Source organism: Lepidochelys olivacea, assembly GCF_965140295.1.
Source record: "Lepidochelys olivacea isolate rLepOli2 genome assembly, chromosome: 2".
In the NCBI taxonomy this organism is placed as follows: Eukaryota; Metazoa; Chordata; order Testudines; family Cheloniidae; genus Lepidochelys; species Lepidochelys olivacea.
Genome location: NC_140412.1, coordinates 256,134,285 through 256,157,377, shown reverse-complemented (window position 1 = coordinate 256,157,377; position 23,093 = coordinate 256,134,285). Strand labels below are relative to the sequence as shown.

The following is a 23,093-nucleotide window of genomic DNA, read 5'->3' as shown; positions in this document are numbered from 1 at the left end:
CTGCACACGAAGCTGGGGGTTGTGTAGAAGGGGCTCCGCGAGGAGATCTGCCCCCATGGTGGCCGCCACGGACCTGGTCACTGAGAACAGTTTCCAGGTCTGGAGGAGATCCTGGTAGAAGACCAGCAGCCCAGAGATGTCTCGCAGAAGACCTCTCGGATGGAGATAAAGGAGCTGCCAGTCACATTGGAGCCCTCAGAAGCGGCGCAGGAAGGTGTGCACCAATACGCTCCACGCCGGACTACCTGCACCAAAAAGGAGCCTCTGCAGGGCCTGGAGGTGGAAGACATGGACCTGAGTGTGTAGATACTTCAGGCCCTGTCCTCTCTCCTCCAGGGGTAGATGGAGAACCCCTGCAGAGACCCAGTGCAGTCCTGACCAGAAGAACTCCAGAATCAATGTCCGGAGGTGGGTCAGGAAACCTGGGGCTGGGACCAGGGTGTTGAGCCGGTACCAGAGCATGGACAGGACTAGTTGATTAAGCACCAGTCCTCTCCCTCGAAGGGAGAGGCACCAGAGTAGTCCTGTCCATTTCCGGAGCTGCTCTATCACCCTGCCCTCTAAACCATGCCAGTTCTCCGGCGGAGACGGATGTGTGGCAGAAAGGTAAACCCTGAGATAGAGCAGCGGACCCGCGCTCCACTGGATGGCCTGAAGCGTGGGTGTGAGGGAGATCGCCTGCCACCCATCCCCTACCACCAGGCCAAAGCTCTTGACCCAGTTGACCCGGGCAGAGGAGGCTGCCGAATAGATGGTCTGGCAAGCCTCCACCCATGCCAAGTCACCCGGGTCCTGGACCACAAGGAGCACATCGTCAGCATACGTCGACAAGACCAGCCACAGCTCCAGCTCTCGCAGCACCAACCCCATAAACCTCCTACAGAGGAGACAGAGGAAGGGCTCGATCGCCAGAGCGTACAGCTGGCCTGAGAGGGGGCACCCCGCCGTATTCCTCGCCCAAAGCTGACCAGTTTGGTCAGGGTCCAGTTGAGCCTGACCAGACACTCTGCAGAGGTGTACAGCACCTGTAGAAAACCCACAAACTGGGGTCCGAAGCCAAACACTCGCAGAGTGCTCAGGAGATACCCATGGTCCACCCTGTTGAATGCCTTCTCCTGATCCAAGGACAGGAGGGCAAACGACAGACCATCCCTACATCCGAGCTCCAAGAGGTCCCAGACCAGATACAGGTTATCAAAGATGGTGCGGCCTGCGACAGCGTAGGTCTGGTCTGGGTGGACCACATCCACCAGCACGGACCCTAGCTGCAGTGAGATGGCTTTCACTACAACTTCGTAGTCCGTGCTAAGGAGCGAGACAGGATGCCAATTTAGTAAATCGCGGAGGTCCCCCTTCTTTGGCAATAAGGCGAGCACGGCTCGCCTGCACAAAAGAGGAGGACCCCGCCCAGCAAAGACTTGGCCCAGACGGTGACTAGGTCTGGGCCGAGGACATCCCAGAACACGTGGTAGAACTCCATGGTCAGCCCGTCCATGCCCTGAGATTTATTGGTGGGCATGCGGTGCAGGGCTTCCGAGAACTCAGCCAGAGTGAGAGGCAGTTCTAGCTGGTCTCGGTCGCCCACGCTGACCGTAGGGAGGTCGTCCCAGAGCACTCTGCAAGCGTTAGAATTCGTCAGATCCAGGGGAAAAGGGCCTGCGTAGGAGGCCCTGGCCCTCCCACACATCTCTGCCGGATCCATGAGGGGGGTGCCATCCTTTGCTAGGAGGCAGGTGACATGCTTCTTTTCTTGGGCCCCCTCTTTTTCTCCAGGGCATAGAAGAAGCGGGAGCCGCGATCCATCTCCCGAAGGAGGCAGATGCGGATGTGGGATCGAACAAAGGCACCCCGGGCCCGATTGTCCTCGAGGTCCTGGAGCTCCTCCTGCTTCTCTCGGCATGCCCCGCAGAGGGATAGATCCTCGGGTCTGGCAGTCAGATACCTCTCCAGCTCTAAGACCTCCCATTCCAACTGCTCTATCGCCGCATCCCTTCGTTGGCTGGCGCCCCGGGTGTAGTCACGGCAGAAGAGCCGAGTGCGCAATTTTCCCAGGTCCCAACACTGCTGCTCCGAGGGAAAGGCACACTGCTGCCCTCACCAGGCCAGCCAGAACTCCCAGAAGGACTCCACAAAGCCCACATCCTCCAACAAGCTGTTGTTGAAATGCCAACAGGCCGGCCCTAGCCTCTCTGCGCAGAGAGAGGTCATCACGGTGGCTAAATGATGATCAGAGAATGGGGACAGCCGGATGCTGGAGGAATGGGCCCATGAAAGGTGGAACCTTGATATATAGATGCGGTCCAACCAGGAGTGGTGCGACCAATGGACCTCCACCCGGACAAAGGTGAACATCGAGATGTCGTCCAGATGGTGGTCGCACCAGACGTCCACGAGAGAGTGATGTTCAACTATCTCCCGGAGGATGTCTGCAGCAGCCAGGCACTGCTCGGTCTCCGAGCAATCCCGCTCCTGGAGCGTGTTATTAAAGTCCCTGCCCAGGACCAGGCACTCGTGAGGATCCAAGGTACCGAGGAAGGCGGACGCCTGCTGATAGAAACGCAGCTGTTCTGGGCCCAATGTCGGGGCATAGACATTGATGAGATTGATCACGAGCCTCTCCATGAGGACCCGGAGGTGCAGCAGGTGACCCGGCACAACCTCAGCGACCCCCAGCACCTCGGGCCGTAGGTCGGGGGAGAACAGGGTTGGCACTCCAACCATACGAACTGTGAGATGGCTAAAGTAGACCCTGTCCCCCCATTCCAGCCGCCAGCTGTCTTCAGCAGCGGGATCCGTATGGGTCTCCTGCAGGAAAACCACAGAGTACCCCCCCCAAAAAGGAAGAAGAGCACCTGGCACCTGCGGAGAACCATCCTACGGCCCTGGGTGTTCAATGTTGCGATGATGATAGGTGCCATGAGGACGGCTGGGGTGGATCCTCGCCAGCAGGGTCACTCGCGGTCCCCGTCGGTCCACGCAACAAACCGTGACCTACCCCGTAGGTGAGTAAGGAGTCACGGAAGAGGTGGACCTGCTGGTAGGCCGTGGCGGCCTGCTTCTCGGTCCTTTTACCCTCCCCAGTGAGGGCCCTCGTGGCTCGGAGGATTTGATGGAAGTCCCCCCATCGCTGGAGAGCGAGCTTCACCTTATTATGGGAGCCACAGACATCTTCAAGGAACTCCCGCAGCTCTTCTTGCAGCGTATGGGGGGCCAGGGTCACTGGCCCCAGCTATTCTCAGGAGGGGCCTCTGACACAGCCCCGTGGCCTACCAAGACAGGCAGGCAAGGGGCAGATCCCCGACGTGGCGCCCGATGGGCCAGCGCCACGCGGCCCACCTCAAACCCCAGCTCAATTGCGGGTGGCGGAGGGAAGATAGCAGCCCCTGGTGGGTCAGGACAGGGAAACACAGAGGCCGCTCCCTGGGGGCTATCCTCTGGGAACGAGGAGGTGACAGCCCCAGGGGCAGCAATGGCATCACGAGAGGTGGAAGGGATAAGGACGGGGTTGGCATTAGGGGCAGGACAAGGATCAAGAGCAGGGGCCGGGTAAGGATCAGGAATAGGGGCAGGGGTCAGGAGCAAAGTCGGGGAGAGGAACAGAGGCAGGATCCTGGGCCCCAGTAGCTGGGCCATTGGGAGGTGGCCCCTCTCGGTTGGGCTCAGGGATCTTTGGAGTGGGAAGGGGACCCCCAATGAGGCCGGGCTCTGGCTCCATGGCTGGCGTGGAAGCAATGGCATCAGGAGGTAGACAGTCTGCAGTGGGGTCCCCGCCCAGGAAGGAGGTCGGTTGCCCCACACCTACGAGGGATACCCCATGGGACTCGGGTCCCGGCCGCAAGGCACCAGCCGTTGCCTCAGTAGGCTCGGCGGCTGTCAGCAGGGTGCCACCTGCAGCCGGGCTGATGGAGGAGCCCAGGGGACCCTCGGGGGCTGGAGCAGAAGCAGTGGTTAGAGGGAGGGATGGGGAAAGGGGGGCGGGGATGAGGTCGTCCTCCCCCTGGGTGACTGGGGTCAGACCCAGGGCCTCGATCTCCTCATAAATGGAGGGGAGATCACCTTCCACCACCCCGGGGTTTTCCCCGCCGGCACACGAAGCGACAGTCACCTCGGGGCTCACATGGGCTTCAGGTGGTAATGGGGCATGAGGGGCTGCAGCTGCACTAGGGGAGGAGGGAATACAACAGCATGGGGGGTGTAGTTAAAAGGGGTTCAAACTAAAATGGGGAGGGGCACAAGCCCATGGGAGGGGGCATGGGCACACTGAGCAAGGCACTAATCAGGGCAGGGGAACCGCATGGGAAGCGGGGAGAACCAGGCTGGAAGTAGGACAGGGAACCAAGGGGCTAGCTTCAGAGGCTGGGGCGGGGCAAACAAACAAAAGCTGCAGAGGGAAAAGGGCGGGGCAGGCAAACAAACTGAAGCTAGTATGGGAGGCTGGAGAAAGCTAGTATGGGAGGCTGGAGGTGGTGTCGGAGAGAAGGCTTTGGTTTCTTTGACCATGGGATGGTGTTCCATGAAGGAGGAGTGCTGGGCAGAGACGGGCTCCATCTTACGAAGAGAGGGAAGAGCATCTTTGCCAGCAGGCTGGCTAACCTAGTGAGGAGGGCTTTAAACTAGGTTCACCGGGGGAAGGAGACCAAAGCCCTGAGGTAAGTGGGAAAGCGGGATACCGGGAGGAAGCACAGGCAGGAATGTCTGTGAGGGGAGGGCTCCTGCCTCATACTGGCAATGAGGGGCGATCAACAGGTTATCTCAAGTGCTTATATACAAATGCACAAAGCCTTGGAAACAAGCAGGGAGAACTGGAGGTCCTGGTGATGTCAAGGAACTATGACGTGATCGGAATAACAGAGACTTGGTGGGATAACTCATATGACTGGAGTACTGTCATGGATGGTTATAAACTGTTCAGGAAGGACAGACAGGGCAGAAAAGGTGGGGGAGTAGCACTGTATGTAAGGGAGCAGTATGACTGCTCAGAGCTCCGGTACGAAACTGCAGAAAAACCTGAGTGTCTCTGGATTAAGTTTAGAAGTGTGTGCAACAAGAGTGATGTAGTGGTGGGAGTCTGCTATAGACCACCGGACCAGGGGGATGAGGTGGATGAGGCTTTCTTCCGGCAGCTCACGGAAGCTACTAGATCGCATGCCCTGATTCTCATGGGTGACTTTAATTTTCCTGATATCTGCTGGGAGAGCAATACAGCGGTGCATAGACAATCCAGGAAGTTTTTGGAAAGCGTAGGGGACAATTTCCTGGCGCAAGTGCTAGAGGAGCCAACTAGGGGGGGTGCTTTTCTTGACCTGCTGCTCACAAACCGGGTAGAATTAGTGGGGGAAGCAAAAGTGGATGGGAATCTGGGAGGCAGTGACCATGAGTTGGTTGAGTTCAGGATCCTGACGCAGGGAACAAAGGTAAGCAGCAGGATACGGACCCTGGACTTCAGGAAAGCAGACTTCGACTCCCTCAGGGAACGGATGGCCAGGATCCCCTGGGGGACTAACTTGAAGGGGAAAGGAGTCCAGGAGAGCTGGCTGTATTTCAAGGAATCCCTGTTGAGGTTACAGGGACAAACCATCCCGATGAGTCGAAAGAATAGTAAATATGGCAGGCGACCAGCTTGGCTTAATGGTGAAATCCTAGCGGATCTTAAACATAAAAAAGAAGCTTACAAGAAGTGGAAGGTTGGACATATGACCAGGGAAGAGTATAAAAATATTGCTCGGGCATGTAGGAATGTTATCAGGAGGGCCAAATCGCACCTGGAGCTGCAGCTAGCCAGAGATGTCAAGAGTAACAAGAAGGGTTTCTTCAGGTATGTTGGCAACAAGAAGAAAGCCAAGGAATGTGTGGGCCCCTTACTGAATGAGGGAGGCAACCTAGTGACAGAGGATGTGGAAAAAGCTAATGTACTCAATGCTTTTTTTGCCTCTGTTTTCACTAACAAGGTCAGCTCCCAGACTGCTGCGCTGGGCATCACAAAATGCGGAAGAGATGGCCAGCCCTCTGTGGAGATAGAGGCGGTTAGGGACTATTTAGAAAAGCTGGACGTGCACAAGTCCATGGGGCCGGACGAGTTGCATCCGAGAGTGCTGAAGGAATTGGCGGCTGTGATTGCAGAGCCACTGGCCATTATCTTTGAAAACTCGTGGCGAACCGGGGAAGTCCCGGATGACTGGAAAAAGGCTAATGTAGTGCCAATCTTTAAAAAAGGGAAGAAGGAAGATCCTGGGAACTACAGGCCAGTCAGCCTCACCTCAGTCCCTGGAAAAATCATGGAGCAGGTCCTCAAAGAATCAATCCTGAAGCACTTGCATGAGAGGAAAGTGATCAGGAACAGCCAGCATCGATTCACCAAGGGAAGGTCATGCCTGACTAATCTAATCGCCTTTTATGATGAGATTACTGGTTCTGTGGATGAAGGGAAAGCAGTGGATGTATTGTTTCTTGACTTTAGCAAAGCTTTTGACACGGTCTCCCATAGTATTCTTGTCAGCAAGTTAAGGAAGTATGGGCTGGATGAATGCACTATAAGGTGGGTAGAAAGCTGGCTAAATTGTCGGGCTCAACGGGTAGTGATCAATGGCTCCATGTCTAGTTGGCAGCCGGTATCAAGTGGAGTGCCCCAAGGGTCGGTCCTGGGGCCGGTTTTATTCAATATCTTCATAAATGATCTGGAGGATGGTGTGGATTGCACTCTCAGCAAATTTGCGGATGATACTAAACTGGGAGGAGTGGTAGATACGCTGGAGGGGAGGGATAGGATACAGAAGGACCTAGACCAATTGGAAGATTGGGCCAAAAGGAATCTGATGAGGTTCAATAAGGATAAGTGCAGGGTCCTGCACTTAGGACGGAAGAACCCAATGCACAGCTACAGACTAGGGACCGAATGGCTAGGCAGCAGTTCTGCAGAAAAGGACCTAGGGGTGACAGTGGACGAGAAGCTGGATATGAGTCAGCAGTGTGCCCTTGTTGCCAAGAAGGCCAACGGCATTTTGGGATGTATAAGTAGGGGCATAGCGAGCAGATCGAGGGACGTGATCGTTCCCCTCTATTCGACATTGGTGAGGCCTCATCTGGAGTACTGTGTCCAGTTTTGGGCCCCACACTTCAAGAAGGATGTGGATAAATTGGAGAGAGTCCAGCGAAGGGCAACAAAAATGATTAGGGGACTGGAACACATGAGTTATGAGGAGAGGCTGAGGGAGCTGGGATTGTTTAGCCTGCAGAAGAGAAGAATGAGGGGGGATTTGATAGCTGCTTTCAACTACCTGAAAGGGGGTTCCAAAGAGGATGGCTCTAGACTGTTCTCAATGGTAGCAGATGACAGAACGAGGAGTAATGGTCTCAAGTTGCAGTGGGGGAGGTTTAGATTGGATATTAGGAAAAACTTTTTCACTAAGAGGGTGGTGAAACACTGGAATGCGTTACCTAGGGAGGTGGTAGAATCTCCTTCCTTAGAGGTTTTTAAGGTCAGGCTTGACAAAGCCCTGGCTGGGATGATTTAACTGGGAATTGGTCCTGCTTCGAGCAGGGGGTTGGACTAGATGACCTTCTGGGGTCCCTTCCAACCCTGATATTCTATGATTCTATGATTCTATGAAAAGGGGAGGGGCAAAAGGCTGCAAGGGGCAAATGGGGCAGGTAGCAAGGCGCAAAGCTGTGGGGCGGCACGTGCGCCTGCACAAAAAGTCAGTGTGGGCTGGCTGCTGCTTCTGGCCCAAATGGTGGTGAAAGGGTGTGGCAAGCCAGGTGAGCAGCTGAATCCCAGAGGCAGGAGCTGAAGGCAGATGGTAAGTGTCCAGCGATGGTGGTGGAGGTGGGGGCAAAGGGGGACACACGGATGGACTAGGGGGCAGGCTCCACACCACACCCCGTGTCCCCACAAACTCAGTCAAAACTCCCATCACAAGAGCACAGTTCAAAAGTTAATCAGTCTAGAGAGAGAAGGGCTACGAGGGTTGCAGTGTGCCTCTGAGAGTAGCATAAACTACCTGGCAGCACGGGACCCAAGGGAACAAGGTTGAAACTCTGCCACAATAGTTTTATCTTGTGGGAAAGCTAGTTAATTTGTGCAAATAGGCTCTATTTAGAAGCTGATCCAACATAATAAGGCACCTTCCAAATACAGTTTGCATTTTACAGGAACCAACACAGTTGATAAGCATATATCAAGATGGAACAGGAAGAAGAGCTAAAGCATGATTTAGTGACATACTCAGTGTGACAAAGTTCCTCCTCTACCTTGGTGGGTCTTGTGTTTATTGGTGGATTTGCTCATCTTGGAGCTTCACGACAGCCCTTAGTTTGGCCGTTTTTGTGAACCCACAGTGCAGGTAAACTCCTCCTGTGTCTGACCAGGAGTTGGGAGGATTTGGTGGGAACCCGGGCCCGCCCTCTACTCTGGGTTCCAGCCCAGAGTCCTGTGGAATGCAGCTGTCTAGAGTGCCTCCTGGAACAGCTGTGCGACAGCTACAACTCCCTGGGCTACTTCCCCATGGCCTCCTCCCAACACCTTCTTTATCCTCACCGTAGGACCTTCCTCCTGGTGTCTGATAATGCTTGTACTCCTCAGTCCTCCAACAGTATACTTTCTCACTCTTAGCTCCTAGAACCTCTTGCTCCCAGCTCTTTACACGTGCACCACAAACTGAAGTGAGCTCCTTTTTAAACCCAGGTGCCCTGATTAGCCTGCCTTAATTGATTCTAGCAGCTTCTTGATTGCCTGCAGGTGTTCTCATCAGCCTGTCTGTCTTAATTGTCTCCAGAAGGTTCCAGATTGTTCCCCTGTTACCTTACCCAGGGAAAAGGGACCTACTTAACCTGGGGCTAATATATCTGCCTTCTATTACTCTCCTGTAGCCATCTGGCCCGACCCTGTCACATCAGCTAAAGATTGACAAATACATTTATCAGTTTATTTGCACCATATGTATCCTCTAAAAACTGATTTATCCCTGACACACTATCAACTATAAAAAAAATAGAAATCTTGTGTGTGTGTGTGTGTGTGTGCATGCGTGCACGCGCGCACACACACACACACTTCTCTTCTTCAATTTAATTGCAGCCTTCAAAATTTCTTGAAATGATTTTACTAAGCACAATGTTTTTTACATGTATGCCAAATTTTTTATATGGATGCACTAACTGCTTGGACAGTACCAGATGTATGAAGTTCAGTAGGGGCTCCTAAGTTTCCTAGAATGATCTATTCTTTTCCACTTCCTTTTGGGTCCCTGGGCTGGAACCCAGAGTAGTCAGTGGACCCAGGTACCCCTACCAGCCATTGGGGAGGTGGCACAGACCAGTCAATGGAGCAGAAGACTGCCTAGGACAGTCATCCAATGGGACTTTAGTACCCCTGTAAGGGAAGGACTGTGGTGACCTGGCTGAAGGGCCAAGACACGAGGATGGAGTGTACTGAGTCCCAGAGAGCAAGAGGACAGAAGAGGGCACGAGACCTGGTGACAGCTGATCCCCAAAGGAGCCACAAGGAGATGCCACCTCCCATGAGTGGACCCCATTACATAAATGCAACATACTTACACTTAGAAAATAAAAATTAAATGCACAACTAGGAAATGAGGAATAACTGGCTAGGCAGGGGTACTGCTGAAAAAGATTTGGGGGTTTTAGTGGAGCACAAGTTAAATATGAATCAACAGTGTGATGCAGTTGTGGAAATGGCTAATATAACTCTGTGACGTTACTGTCAGGAACTGTGACCATATAGATCAGGGGTTCTCAAACTGGAGGTCGGGACCCCTAAGGGGGTTGCAAGGTTATTACATAGGGGGTCGCAAGCAGTCAGCCTCCACTCCAAACCCCGCTTTGCCTCCAGCATTTATAATGGTGTTAAATATATAAACAAGTGTTTTTAATTTATAAGGGGGGTTGCACTCAGAGGCTTGCTGTGTGAAAAGGGTCACCAGTACAATAGTTTGAGAACCACTGTATAGATCATTGTTGCAACCAGGGTCCTATGGCTGAACCAGATCTTGTACAGAAGAGGCCAAGTGGGGTGTCTATGGAAAGGTTGAAGTTTGCTGGTTATAATTATGCTGTCTGTATGTGTATCATTTTTGTATTTGAAGTTATGAATATTGGCTATGTACCTCTTTGATTCCAAGTAGCCTCAGTGAAGCATTTTGTCAGCTTCTTGAGAAAGGACTCTTCTAAGTGAGTGCCCAATCAAGAAACACTTCACTGACAATGGACTTTGGGAGATGCCAATCCACATCTGAGCTTTCCTGGGAATGTTTAAACTAACATGTAAACAATGGCATCGGCCTGCAAAAAGCTGAATCATCGATAGACATGTGACTTGTCCATGTGGCTACAGACTCCATCTTGCTGTGATTTTGCACAGGAGAACACACGGGTTTCTGCCCACGAGAGAATATAAAAGGCCCAGGAAACCCTTCCATTTTGTCTTCAGCTGGCTCAAAATATAGCCTCTCCACCCCAAAGAGATGCCTGAAAGAAACTGGAACAAAGAACAGTAACTATGGGGGTGTGAGTGATTGCTGGACCCAGACTAGGAAGGAGTCTAGTCTGTGAAAGAAGCTTATTGGAACATCTGAGGGTGAGATTTATCTGCATTTAGTTTCCTACTGTATTAGGCTTAGACTTGTGTGTTTTTGTTTTATTTTGCTTGGTAATTTACTTTGTCTGTCATTACCTGGAACCACTTAAATCCTACTTTTTATACTTGATAAAAGCACTTTTTGCTTATTAATTGACCCAGAGTAAGTAAGTAATTCCTGGGGGAGCAAACAGCTGTGCATCTCTCTCTCTCTCAGTGTTATCGAGGGCAGAAAATGTATGAGTTTACCCTGTATAAGCTTTATACAGAGTAAAACGGATTTATTTGGGGTTTGGATCCCATTGGGAACTGGGTGTCTGGGTACTAGAGACAGGAGCACTTCTTAAGCTGTTTTCAGTAAAGTCTGCAGCTTGTGGGGGACGTGGTTCAGGCCTGGGTCTGCGTTTGTAGCAGGCTAGTGTGTCTGGCTCAACAAGACAGGGTACTGAAGTCCCAAGCTGCCAGGGGAAACAGGCTCAGAGGTAGTCTCAGTACCTCAGGTGGCAGTCCCAAGGGGGGTCTCTGTGACCGAACCCATCACGCATTCTGTGGTGTATTTACATGAGTATCGAATGTAAGATATGGGAGGTAATTGTTCTATTATACATGGCATTGGTGAGGCCTCAGCTGCAGTACTGTGTCCAGTTCTGGACAACACACTTTAAGACAGATATGGACAAATTGGATGGAGTCCACAGGAAAGTGACAAAAACAATAAAAGGCTTAGAAAACTTGATCTACAAAGAAAGGTTTTAAAAAAACTGGGCAAAGTTAGCCTTGAGAAAAAAGACTGGGGCAGGGGGATACGTGATAATAGTCTTCATATATGTTAAGGGCTGTTACAAAGAGGACGGTGATCAGTTGTTCTCCATGTCCACTGAAAGTAGGACAAGTAGTAATGAGCTTAATCTACAGCAAGGGAGATTTAGGTTAGATATTAGGAAAAGCTTTCTAAGTGTAACAGTTAAGTATTAGAACAGGTTCTCAGGAAAGGCTGTGTAATCCCCATCATTAGAGGTTTTTAAGAACAGGCTAAACTAAGGCCTCTCAAGGATGGTCTAGGTTTACTTGGTTCTACATCAGCACAGGGGGCTGGACTAGATGACCTCTCAAGGTCCCTTCTAGCCCCACATTTCTATGATTCCATAAACCACATCCCAATCTCAGGGAACAAAACCACAAATTCATCTAAATTCCAGTGTATACATAAGGAAATACAGCATATGGAGGGAGGGGTATGATTCCCTGTCATTCTAGAAAGACATTCTATTGGGCCAAACCTGGGCTGATGCAGTTGTAAAGCACTTTGAGATCTATAAATGAAAAGTGACATATAATGACAAGTGTATAAGAAAAGCCAGGACACCTAAGACAAGTAAATGGAGAATTAACTCCGACCTGTTTGTGACAATTGGAACAACAGGAGAATCTCTGGGGGAGCTGACTGGAGTCCAATCTCTTCGTTCATATGTGAATAACCAAAATAGAAAAATGGAGGGACATAGGAGGAAAGTTTAAAGTAGTAAATACGTACAGCTTAGCCAAGTAACAACAATAATAACTGTAGTATTTTGATAATGCTACAAGCACTAAAAAAGGGGAGGAATTTACAGTGATATGGAGAGGTTTAACTAGAAATAATGGATTTAAACCAAAGACAAGAAAATACAGGGATATCGGGAAAGCTTCCTAAGAGTGAAATATTTTATGCTGTGAAATAGCTTCGCAAAACAAGGAATAGGAGCCACATCACCAGAGTCAGTTAAAACTTGACTGGAAAAAGCACTAGAAACTATACTAGAGGAAATAGTCCCTCACTGGATGACCTAATACATTTTTAACATTTTTAATTTCTATGATTCTATGCAGCTTCCTAGTAGACCTAGTACAGAGATAGCCTGATCATTTTTTAGGTGGCTATGTGAATAGTATCTCCACCGAAAAAGAATAAAAAATCATCTGGGCACAAGAATCACATTTAAATACTTGCGGACTAAACATTAAAGCCATTGTTCGGACAATGACAGCATCTTATCAATTTTCAAAAGAAAGGCAGATAATGCAATTTCCAATCTCTTTAAGTGTTCAGATTTTCTGTCTTAGCTGTGTTTCCTTTATGATGATAACAAGAGAACAACAACAAAATTCCAAGAAGGACAATGCATGTAAAAAATTCTAGTGCACGTAGGCTGCTTCCTTATAACACATTAGGTCACTTCCTTTGGAGGCATTTTATCTGTAAGTGCCTAAAAAATATTAAACTGATTCTGTTACTTCCCTCTGCCAGATGAAAAAGCAGCTCTTTGTGTGGACTAGATGGCTCGGCTAACAAACCTTTAACCTCCAGGTCACTGGTTCAAATCCAAGCTCTGGTCAATCATGACTGGAAGTCATTGCTATCTGATAGATGTTTGCTGGTTTGTGTGATATAAGATGAGGTATGCTGAAAAGCTGGTCCCCAAATCACAACTGGGACCCTTTTAAACAGTTTCATCTATAAGGATTTGGGACCCTCTGGAGTTCTGACATTGACTTTGATCATGGCTTTAATTAATATGAAGGTAAAACTAAGCTCTCTCACCTCTAGAGCTAACAATCCTCTCCCCACAGAGAAAGGTTGAGGTGTATTGGTAAGGGGCATTGTAGGAAGCTTGCCCTGCCCATGTGGTGGTTAAATAGAGGCCTTGGTTGCTGTCAAGAGCACTACATTATTTTAAGCTGTTTTCATATGCTTCATGAAGCAATGGGCTTCAAACAGAGGAGCCGCCCGCACTCATGCTGCTGAAACAACATCAGAACTCTGAGCAACAGCTAGAAACCAGCAATCAGCCAACACAACATTTTAGTATTGATTTTTCTTTGAGAAATTTAAATCCTTCAGGGCAAAAATGTCAATTTAATCTGTATGCAGCTACACCATGGCTCCTTCAAAGGTTCCTTTTTTCAACTAGGAAGGAAGGTGTAACGTAATTACAGCTCAAGTAGCCAGATTCTTGAGCAATGAATGTAAAGAAGTTGATAGAATAAGCTTTCAATACAGTACCTTTAGGAATTAAGGTTTCCCAAAGCTTGTAATAATTTATCAAGTAGGAAGTTAGATACTGGTTACTATAAGCAAGACAAGTGACGGTGACTATAGGCAAACACAGAAGCCATTGAAAGTTTTACCAATAATTCACACTGAACCATTAGCAAGATATTCTGTTTTATGGGCTGAGGGGGAAATTGTGAGATGAATGCCCCTAGGACTAGTGGTCTCTAGCTTTGCAAAGCCAGGGAGTTACCCCATCATCAAATGGACTGACATTGCATCATAATGTCTGCACCATAATGTCACACTGTTGGGACTTAATGACATAGCATCGTAACACAAACAATGATATGCCTAAATGTCAAATCTCCACCAGGAATATTTTGTGAACCTCTCTGACTCCAATATAATATCTTTTCCCTCCATTTCCCAGCTAGCTGCTGGGAGGGAAGATGGATCCATTTGGTTTGCTTAGCATTTTTTCAGCAATTTTACACCAAGAAAAACCAAGGAGAGAGTAAAATAGTATCTGAAGGAAGGAGGGAAATTCCACTAGATACACTGGAGTTTGCTCTCACACTGATCTATGCTTTGGTTTCTTTTTAAATATAGGATCTCAATCTCATTGCTGCGACAACAATGACAAGGTTAAACCCTAGGAAGGGCCTAGACTGGCACTCTCTCATTTTTTATAACTAGTATCTTGGGATTGCAGTTTTTAAAAAGATGTGGCTAACCTCTTAACTCAATCAGAAGAGATGCACTTTCACACACTTGAAATACTATTAACACATGGCACTTTAGAAAACAAAACCTACCGTATTCTTAGCAAGAGAGCAAAAAGGTGGGCATGCCTGGTACTACAGCCATTAATATTTAAGCATGCATGTGTACTGTCCACACAGTTAGTAGGGTAACATAAGCAATGGATTTCCACATGTAGGGGACAATGTAATATGTAATAAATACAGACAAAGGGTTTTAACGTAAATGTTTTAGCCTATAAAGCTCAGAACATTATATCCATCTCCATTACCCTTTGGATGACAGTTAGATGGTGAGAATCAGACTCCTAAAAACCTAAACTAATAATCACACTAGCACAATGTCAGAAAGCTACAGCATTATATAGTCACTGATGGGTACTTTTGAATACACAGAAGTTATTATACTGATTGGGTCTGTCAACATCACAGTAACTCCCCCACCCTCCCTGTCCCATGTACAGTTTTCCTTCAATGTCCAAAATATACTTGACTCAGCTGAAGGCAAGCATACGGTTCACTCCCTCGATTACTTATTTTGGGGCTAGTGACACTGTCATTAACACTGGATTCCCCCAAACCAGGATAAAAACCCTGATTGGGGTTCCCTAACATGTAAGATCCCCAGCCAAAGTAAAGGTCTTATCCTGCTTCTATTGACATTAATGTAAGTTTTATAATTGACTTCCATGGGAACAGGATAAGCTTCTAAGCAGCTGGGATTATGTGTGTCAGGAGGCTACTTACACCATAATTTTCACTATAAAGGTGTCATGGTTTTGGTTTCAGAGGACATATAAGAGGTGCAGGGCTTTATCACAACAGGTCCCCAATCTATACATTAGACAGGTCTAGGATCTGATCTCTGAATTCTTAATTGTTGAGCAGAAATTAAATTTCAGAGGGGATGGCCATAAAAATAGAGAAGTGACAAAACAGAAGACGTTTATAGTACATTCAAAACCCAGAGAAAAAGGGAACACAAAGCCTTCACCTTATCTCTGCAGATCACTGAATCAGACGATATAAAGAACAGGAGCAGAGCAAGCTTCATTTGTTTGTTCCGGGTTGGCAACACTCTACCTACCCATCAAGTAAATAATCATAACAGGATATAGGGTGTTGCTCAATCATTTCCCTTGAAATCTGATTGAGAAAGATTGGAACAACTGCAACACAATGACAAACACATTAAAGCCTTTAAATCATGATTTATACAAGGTCTAACTTTTCTCACAAGTACCATCTGGTGACTTTGCCAGTTTTAAAAACAGGGTTGAGACACAAAAAATATATATCTTGGTTTCAGTAAAATAAATAAATAAATAAATAAAATCATGAGATGGAATCTACCGCCCTCTCCTGGTAAATAAGCAAATTGTTTTCAGGAATGTGTATATGTGCACACATGAACATATACACATGGCAAGTACAGGGTTGTTTTAAGATTTTTGCAATTAGACTTTTGCCAAAGATTTTTTTTAAGTATGAAATGCACCTAGAGTTTTCGATAGCTGCAACTGGAAACACAACTAAATAAACAAACTATGATTTCGCTGTGTCACTATGTTTTTTCTACTACAGAACCAGTTTCTATAAATAAAAGCGATTTTTAGTTTTTCTATAAAGTTGACAAATTAATTCATAAAATGACATTAAGTTACAGTAGATTATCCAATGTTTATATTGTTTGTTACTCATCCAGGCACTCTAGCAGACAGGAAATATCCTTAAACAAGTTCCCTTCAAACTCTGAGGCTTTCTGGCTTATCCATCTTCCATTGCATTTAAGATTACAACCCAGATTCTTGGGTCCAACCAAGCTGCACTTGGCACAGGATCTGAGGGGCAGGGAAGATCGGGGTACAAAAATGGTTTTACATACCCTTTGTGACTCCCATATTCTGGGGCTGGATGGAGAAATTATCAGGTAGCCAGCTAAACCAGTTTTCTGGTTCATTTGTACCACCAAGAATTGGTTCCTATAAATTTCAAAACACCATATAGAGGTGTAAATTGTACTAGATCATGTCTACCCCATCTAAGGCCTTGTTTAAATTGAGGAATTTTTCCCAATTCCAGGAATTGGCAGGAATTACCATTGTAGCTGCACCTGTGCAAAAGTGTCGATTAAGGAAAGCTGCAGTTTGCACTGATACAACTACAGTAGTGGATGTAAATCAACTCAATTCCTGGAATCTGGGCAAATCCGCCATGTATACAAGGCCTAAATGTGCTATATTTAATGAACACAAGTGACTATAGTTATATACTTCTTCCAAAAGATAAACAGACTTTTAAACATCTCATCAAGAATCACTAAAAATAAAAACTGACAGCTACCAAAACAAACAAGAGAAGGAGTATCTTGTGTGCAGGGGAACTAAACATATTTATAGTACTATGATCATATCAGTACCCTAAAACACACTGTATTTTTTCCCATTTCAGAACTGTTTTACCAAAAAAAAAAAAAAGTTGAGACAGTGCCATCACTACCGAAATAGAGCATCACATTTAAATAAATAACAGCATTGAGGAAAAAAGCAGGAAATGCATAAAATTAGCAATAAGGGCCAGCAGTTCTTTTTAAACTCATCTTTTAGTAATTACATAGCTGAAAGTTTATCTTGATGCAACAAAACAAGAATCAAAATGTTCCATAGCATCTGTTGGGAAGATACAATTTAAGGGACAGTGTCACACTCAGATATTATAAATAGTCATCTCAGGAATGAGGTATAAATGGACATTTAAAATACAATGTATTTTAATGTTGCCACCAATAAGCAGGTGTGTTGTCTCCATGACACAGCATCTTTTTTTTGTGTTTACAAAGCAGTATTGTCAAATCTTGTGATTTTTTTCATGAGTCTCGTGATATTTGATGTTTTTCTTGAAGCCCCAGTTCCTATTGTCACATGCTAACATAAAAATCTCAGCTTTCATTTTTAGAAAAAGGTATGAGTCCTCATGGCTGTAGAGAACAGCTTGAAAACATGACCCAAGTGGACCCTAAAGGTAAACCAGAAGGCAAAGAAAAAGATCCCAAAATATAGTCTTTTAAAAAAAAATCTTATTATTTCTAAGCCAATCTGATGACTTTTGGGGACCTGACTTATAATTTTGGAATGTTTGGGTTGACAACACTGACACGGTGCCAAGTACAATGGAGTCCTGATCCCTGACTGAGGCATATAGGTTCTGCCACAACACAATTGATAACAATAGAGTATAACATGTATGTTGGGGTATATTCAGCTGGAGGGAGCGGGGGAGTTATGTTGTAATAAGCTAAAGTATTGCTTTAAAACAGAAGTCATGGGATGTTAAATCATCAAAAAAAGGCCAGACTAATGGACGAGCAGTACTGCAGTGCAGGAGACCCAGGTTTTATTTCCAGATCCAGCCTTTCAATTCAGTGTTGCCAAAGGGCACCCTGGAAGACAGGGATGCTTTCTGTAGCTCAGCAGCTACCCCTCTAGTTAATTGAAGAGTAGTATTTGTAGGGTCTGACCAGGTCCAATCCAGTCTGCCTCAGCAGGAGGACTGTGATTGCAATCCAAGGTTCAATGGCAAGGGTGATACAGATCTAAATTCATAACAGCTGATATCAGCTGAGACAAGGTGAGTGAGGTAATATATTTTATTGGACCAACTTCTGTTGATGAGAGACAGACAAGACGACCAACAGAAGTTGGTCCAATAAAAGATATTATCTCACCCACCTTGTCTATGTAATATCCTGGGATCAACAGGGCTACAACTACATCGAATACAACAATGGAAGATATCAGCTGAGATGTTCTTGTGAAAAGTTCTTAGATATGAATGTCAGATCTGGTGGGGAGGGCTTGGAGGCAGGTGTTCTTGGTACATCATATTTCCCCCACATACGTAAGATAGCCCATAGTCTATTGACGGTTAGAGAATGGTAAAGGCCCATTTTTGCCTGACAGGGGTGATGGTGACTTATGTTTACACTTTAATTTATGGAGACAGTCTATTATGTTAATATTGAAGCTGGTGGCATCAGACATGCCTCCCCATCACCCACTCAATATCCCCCATTTAAAAGTGGATCTACCACTAGCTTTTTCACCTGTCTCCTATGTGGCCTTTGTTTTTATATAAATCTTTAACTGTACCCTGCTAAGCAAAAATACAGGCCATCCTGAGCCAGTCTGTTCTCAATTGTACTGATACAAAGGGATAACTGTGAGGGATGGATTTTAATTATTTAGTTTTAAATTAATAGAGTACTCTTGAAAGAGGCATGTGTCTCCAAGATAAACATGACGGAGAACAACAGGCAAAAACTTAAGCCCATGATTTTTTAATGTGGTTACCTTTTCCTAAAATTTACCATTTATTATTTACATTACAATACTTACCAAGATTGGTGCTTCATTGTGCTAAATGCTGTACAAACAAAGTAAGAGAATTTTCCTGCCCCAAAGAGTTTACAGTTGAAATAGACAAGACAGACAAAGGGTGAAAGAAAGGAACTATCATTATCTCCACTTTGCAGATGGGGAACTGAGGCACAGACAGATTAAGTAACTTGCTCAAAGTCACACAGAAATTCCTATGACAAAGCCAGGAACTGAACAAAGATGTATTAATCTCAAGTCTAGTGTCTTAACCACAAGACCATCCTTCCTCTCATTTAACAAAAATTCTAGTTTAAAAGTTATTAGTGAAGCCTAATACATTGAATTAGCCAGGATACCTCAAGAAATAATCTACAGCCTGATTCTGAGAGACTTTCATCATCCCCAATTAAATCAGCATCTGCTAGAATCAGGCTCCTTTTTGCATAGTCAAGAATGGCATTTAACAAGAGCCTAAGTCAAAACTCACAACAGTTTCAGTACCTGTCAGGCAAGATAACAACCTTACCATCTGCGTTACAGTCAGAACCACTCTTGTTAGTGCTTGATCTTAGGTTCCATTGCCTCTGCTGTTTTTGTTTTTTTTTCAGATCACACTTACTGATTTTATATCCCAGCTTTTCAGCATGAATCCTCTTGGCCATGAACTGTCCTTCGATCAGTGCTCGTATCTCCACCTCCTTTGGAAAGTCTGGAACCTGTATCACAGGAATAAATTAAATTAACACACACCTTATGTAGTATACAACACAAGATTGGAGTCTGTTTTTTTAAAAAAAAACAAACATTTATAGTTCATTATCCTTGTCTTCACCCTGATGCTTGCACTCACAACTGTTCTTCAATCACATACACATCACTTCTAAAAGCTCATGACAGACAGAATATAGCCCATAACCTTGGCACTCTTGGCAAACCCTTTAATCCTGAAATCAGTGCATGATGGGTAGTGTTTCTAATGCCAGTTGTAAATTCTTCTACATTTATCCCACAACACCAACAAACTGCTTATGAAATTGGCCTCAAGTACATTATCTCCTCTGGGGTACATTAGAGAAAATTCACTAAGTACTAAGTAATGTCATACACAGAAGAGTTTAAATTTGTCCTTTTGTCTACAAAAATAGGAAACAAAAACTAATCCTTTTCACTGATTTTCATTCACTGTGGTAAAGAGAGATTACTCCCTTGTAAAAACCGGTTATTTACCTTACAGTAACCATTGTTCTTTGAGATGTACTGTGTATGTGGATCTCACTCATGGTGCATATGTACCCTCTGCACAGGAGTTTGGCAGTTTTATCAGTTCTGTCCACTATGGATCACATATGCGTCTTTCACACCCTTGGACTCCCTCCCCAGGGTATAAAGCAGAGGTGGGCAAACTACGGCCCGCAGCCACATCCGGCCAGTGGAACCATCCTGCTTGGCCTGTGAACTCCCGGCCAGGGAGGCTAGCCCCCGGCCCCTCCCCTGCAGCCTCAACTTGCCTGTCAGGCGGTCGGATAGGGGTCAGGGAACGGGGGGTTGGATAGAGGGTGAGGTCCTGGGGGGGCAGTTAGGGTCAGGGGGTCCTGGGAGGGGGAGGTCAGGGGACAAAGAGCAGGGGGGATTGGATGGGATGGGAGTTCTGAGGGGGGCAGTCAGGGGGTGGAAAGTGGGAGGGGGTGAATAGGAGGTGAGGGGCAGGCTGTCCGGGGAGACACAGCCTTCCCTACCCGGCCTTCCATACAGTTTCGAAACCCCGATGTGACCCTCAGGCCAAAAAGTTTGCCCACCCCTGGTATAAAGGATAGACCCTACCATTCAGCTCCTTCACCCCCCAGAATACAGATTAAGATTCTCTGAGGAGCAGGGATGGAGGGAGTTGCGGGGAGAATGGGGAGTCATGGGATCCACATGCACATCTCAAAGAATGAGTTACTATAAGGTAAGTAATTGTGGTTTTTGCCTTCGAGTCTGTGTCTGTGAGGATCTCGGTCATTGTATTTAGCTAACAATTTGGTTCCAAGTGGTGGGAGCTGGGAACTCATCTGAATAAAAATTCCAGAACTGCTTTCCCGACTTGTGCATCAGCTCCTGATGCTGACACCAGAGAATGATGACTGGTAAATATATTCATTGAGAACCATGTGACTGCTCTAGAGAGCTCCACAATTAGTTTTCTACTGAAACATGCCACCAATGTAGCCTAGGCTCTCATGGAATGAACAATAACATGAACTAGAAATAGTATTTTTTTTAATATCATGCGATATTCTAATACTGTCCACAATCCATTTGAAAGTCTTTGAGCAGAGATCAGGTTGGTCTACCTCTAGATGTACTGCCACATGTGATGAATAGTCTAAGAGATCTTCTGAATGGTGCTATAATACAACACCCTCCTCTTAACATCCAATGTATGAAGTTTAGATTCACTGGAAGATTATCTGTAATTTTCCAAGACATCACTAAACTGAATATATCAATTAGCATGAAAGTCTGAAACCACTATTGGAATAAATGTAGGGTGAGGGCTCAGTCACTATGTCTGCATGTAAACCATGGGGGATGGAAGATGATATATGTGCATGAAATTCACTTACTCTTTATGCAGAAGAACAGCCACCAAAAATATAGCTTTAATAGATAAATGATGAAGGGAACAAGAGGACAGAGGCTCAAATGGAGGTTCCATTAGAGAGGTAAGGATTAGGTTCAAATCCCATGAAGCTAGTATCTTTCTTACTGGTGGAAACATCTGCAATAGATTCTTATGGAAGAGACGTGAACAGGCAAATGACAGGCCAAAATCACTGCAAGTAAATTATAATGAAGCTGAAAGATAAACCAGAGAGTCCAGAATTGGAATGGATGATTGAAGAGTGTCACGTTGTCTTGCCCTCACTCCTAAGGAAAAACACTTCCACCATATATGATTTTCTAGTTGAGGGTTTTTTATTTTCCAAACGGATTCTCTGGGTCTCTGCTGAATGCTCCCTACCTGCTGACATTAACCAGAGACTCTCCATGCCATCAGATGGAGAGATGTTTAGTCTGGATAAAGCATGAGTGATGGTCTATACTATTACGTTCACCACTTTTACAAGACTATGATAAATTTTGTACAAAGTATGCTTTGTGAAGTATCATTTGAAAACTTATAATCTGCAGAACATTACTGTCCTGGTAAAGTATGTGTTATCAGCACCGTATGTGAAGTTAGAAGATTCTATTATGTATCCTTGCTGTAACATGCTCAGTTTAAAAAAAGCAGGCCCAAACCAGTTTTTCAGAACAAAGAACAGACTAACACCCAGCCAGGTGTTAAAGAGCTATCACTTACTTAAGCAGTCATTCTCCAGTAATGGGAAGGTGTAGACAAGAAATCTACATTTCCTCTCAATGACAGTTCAACCTTTACCTCCACCCAGCCGGGGATAATCCTCAAAGTGGGGGGAGTGGTATAAGAATGAGAGACAGTGGCCTCCACTTCATCTCTCTCCTCCTTCATCCCTGCTCATGTCATGAATGACCCAAAGAACTGAACTGCGGGGAGGGGTCCCCGGCTGAAAGGAGACCCACCCTGTGAAATTTACCGCAGTGTATGGTGAGACAAAAACTGCTTTTAAGTTCACTTGGCTTGTTAAGTTAGGTACTAGCTTGTGTTTTATGTTTTTATTTTCTTTTGTAACCAATCCTGACTTTTATGCATCATCACTTGTAATCATTTAAATTCTAACTTATTTTTTGCTTTATCTTAATCAATGTGTTTTGATTACTGTGTGTTGGAAAAACCATTTTGGATAACAAGGCTGGTTCATTATCATTTTCCTTTGATGAAATGATGGACTTTCTGCGAGCTTGCATTATTCAACAGATTGCTGGACAGTACAAGACTCAAATTTCTGGGAGACAAGGCTGGGACTAAGAATATGCAGGCATTGCCCTGTATGTAATTAAAGAATGACTGGTCAGGGCGCTCATGTATTTAGCTGGGAATGAATTTGCATGCTGAAGGCTGTCTGAGTAGGCCAGGAAGAGAAGGTTACTCACTTTGTGCAGTAACTGAGGTTCTTCGAGACATGTGTCCATGTGGGTGCTCCACTTCAGGTGCTGGTGTGTCCTGGCACTGTCAATCGGAGATTTATGGTCGCAATGTCCGTGTGGGTCATGCGTGCACAGTAGGCGTCTTGCGGTGCCATTGGTGCCGCATCTAGTGCGAGTATAATCCAAGCCCTCCAGTTCATTCTCTACCATAGAGTCCTAGCAGCAAACTTCAAAGTAGAGAGGAGGAGGATGGGTAGTGGAGCACCCACAGGGACACACAT

At 46.0% G+C, this 23,093-nt stretch overlaps 1 protein-coding gene across 4 annotated transcripts in view; it reads right to left on the bottom strand.

The window, feature by feature from the left end:
* XYLB (xylulokinase) overlaps positions 1-23,093 on the bottom strand; it is a 145,590-nt gene that overhangs the window by 69,745 nt on the left and 52,752 nt on the right. For all 4 annotated transcript variants that reach the window (XM_084619757.1, XM_084619759.1, XM_084619760.1 and 1 more), the window contains exon 15: positions 19,382-19,478. In XM_084619757.1, the coding sequence (XP_084475883.1) occupies positions 19,382-19,478 (97 nt within the window). The remainder of the gene's footprint in view (positions 1-19,381; positions 19,479-23,093) is intronic.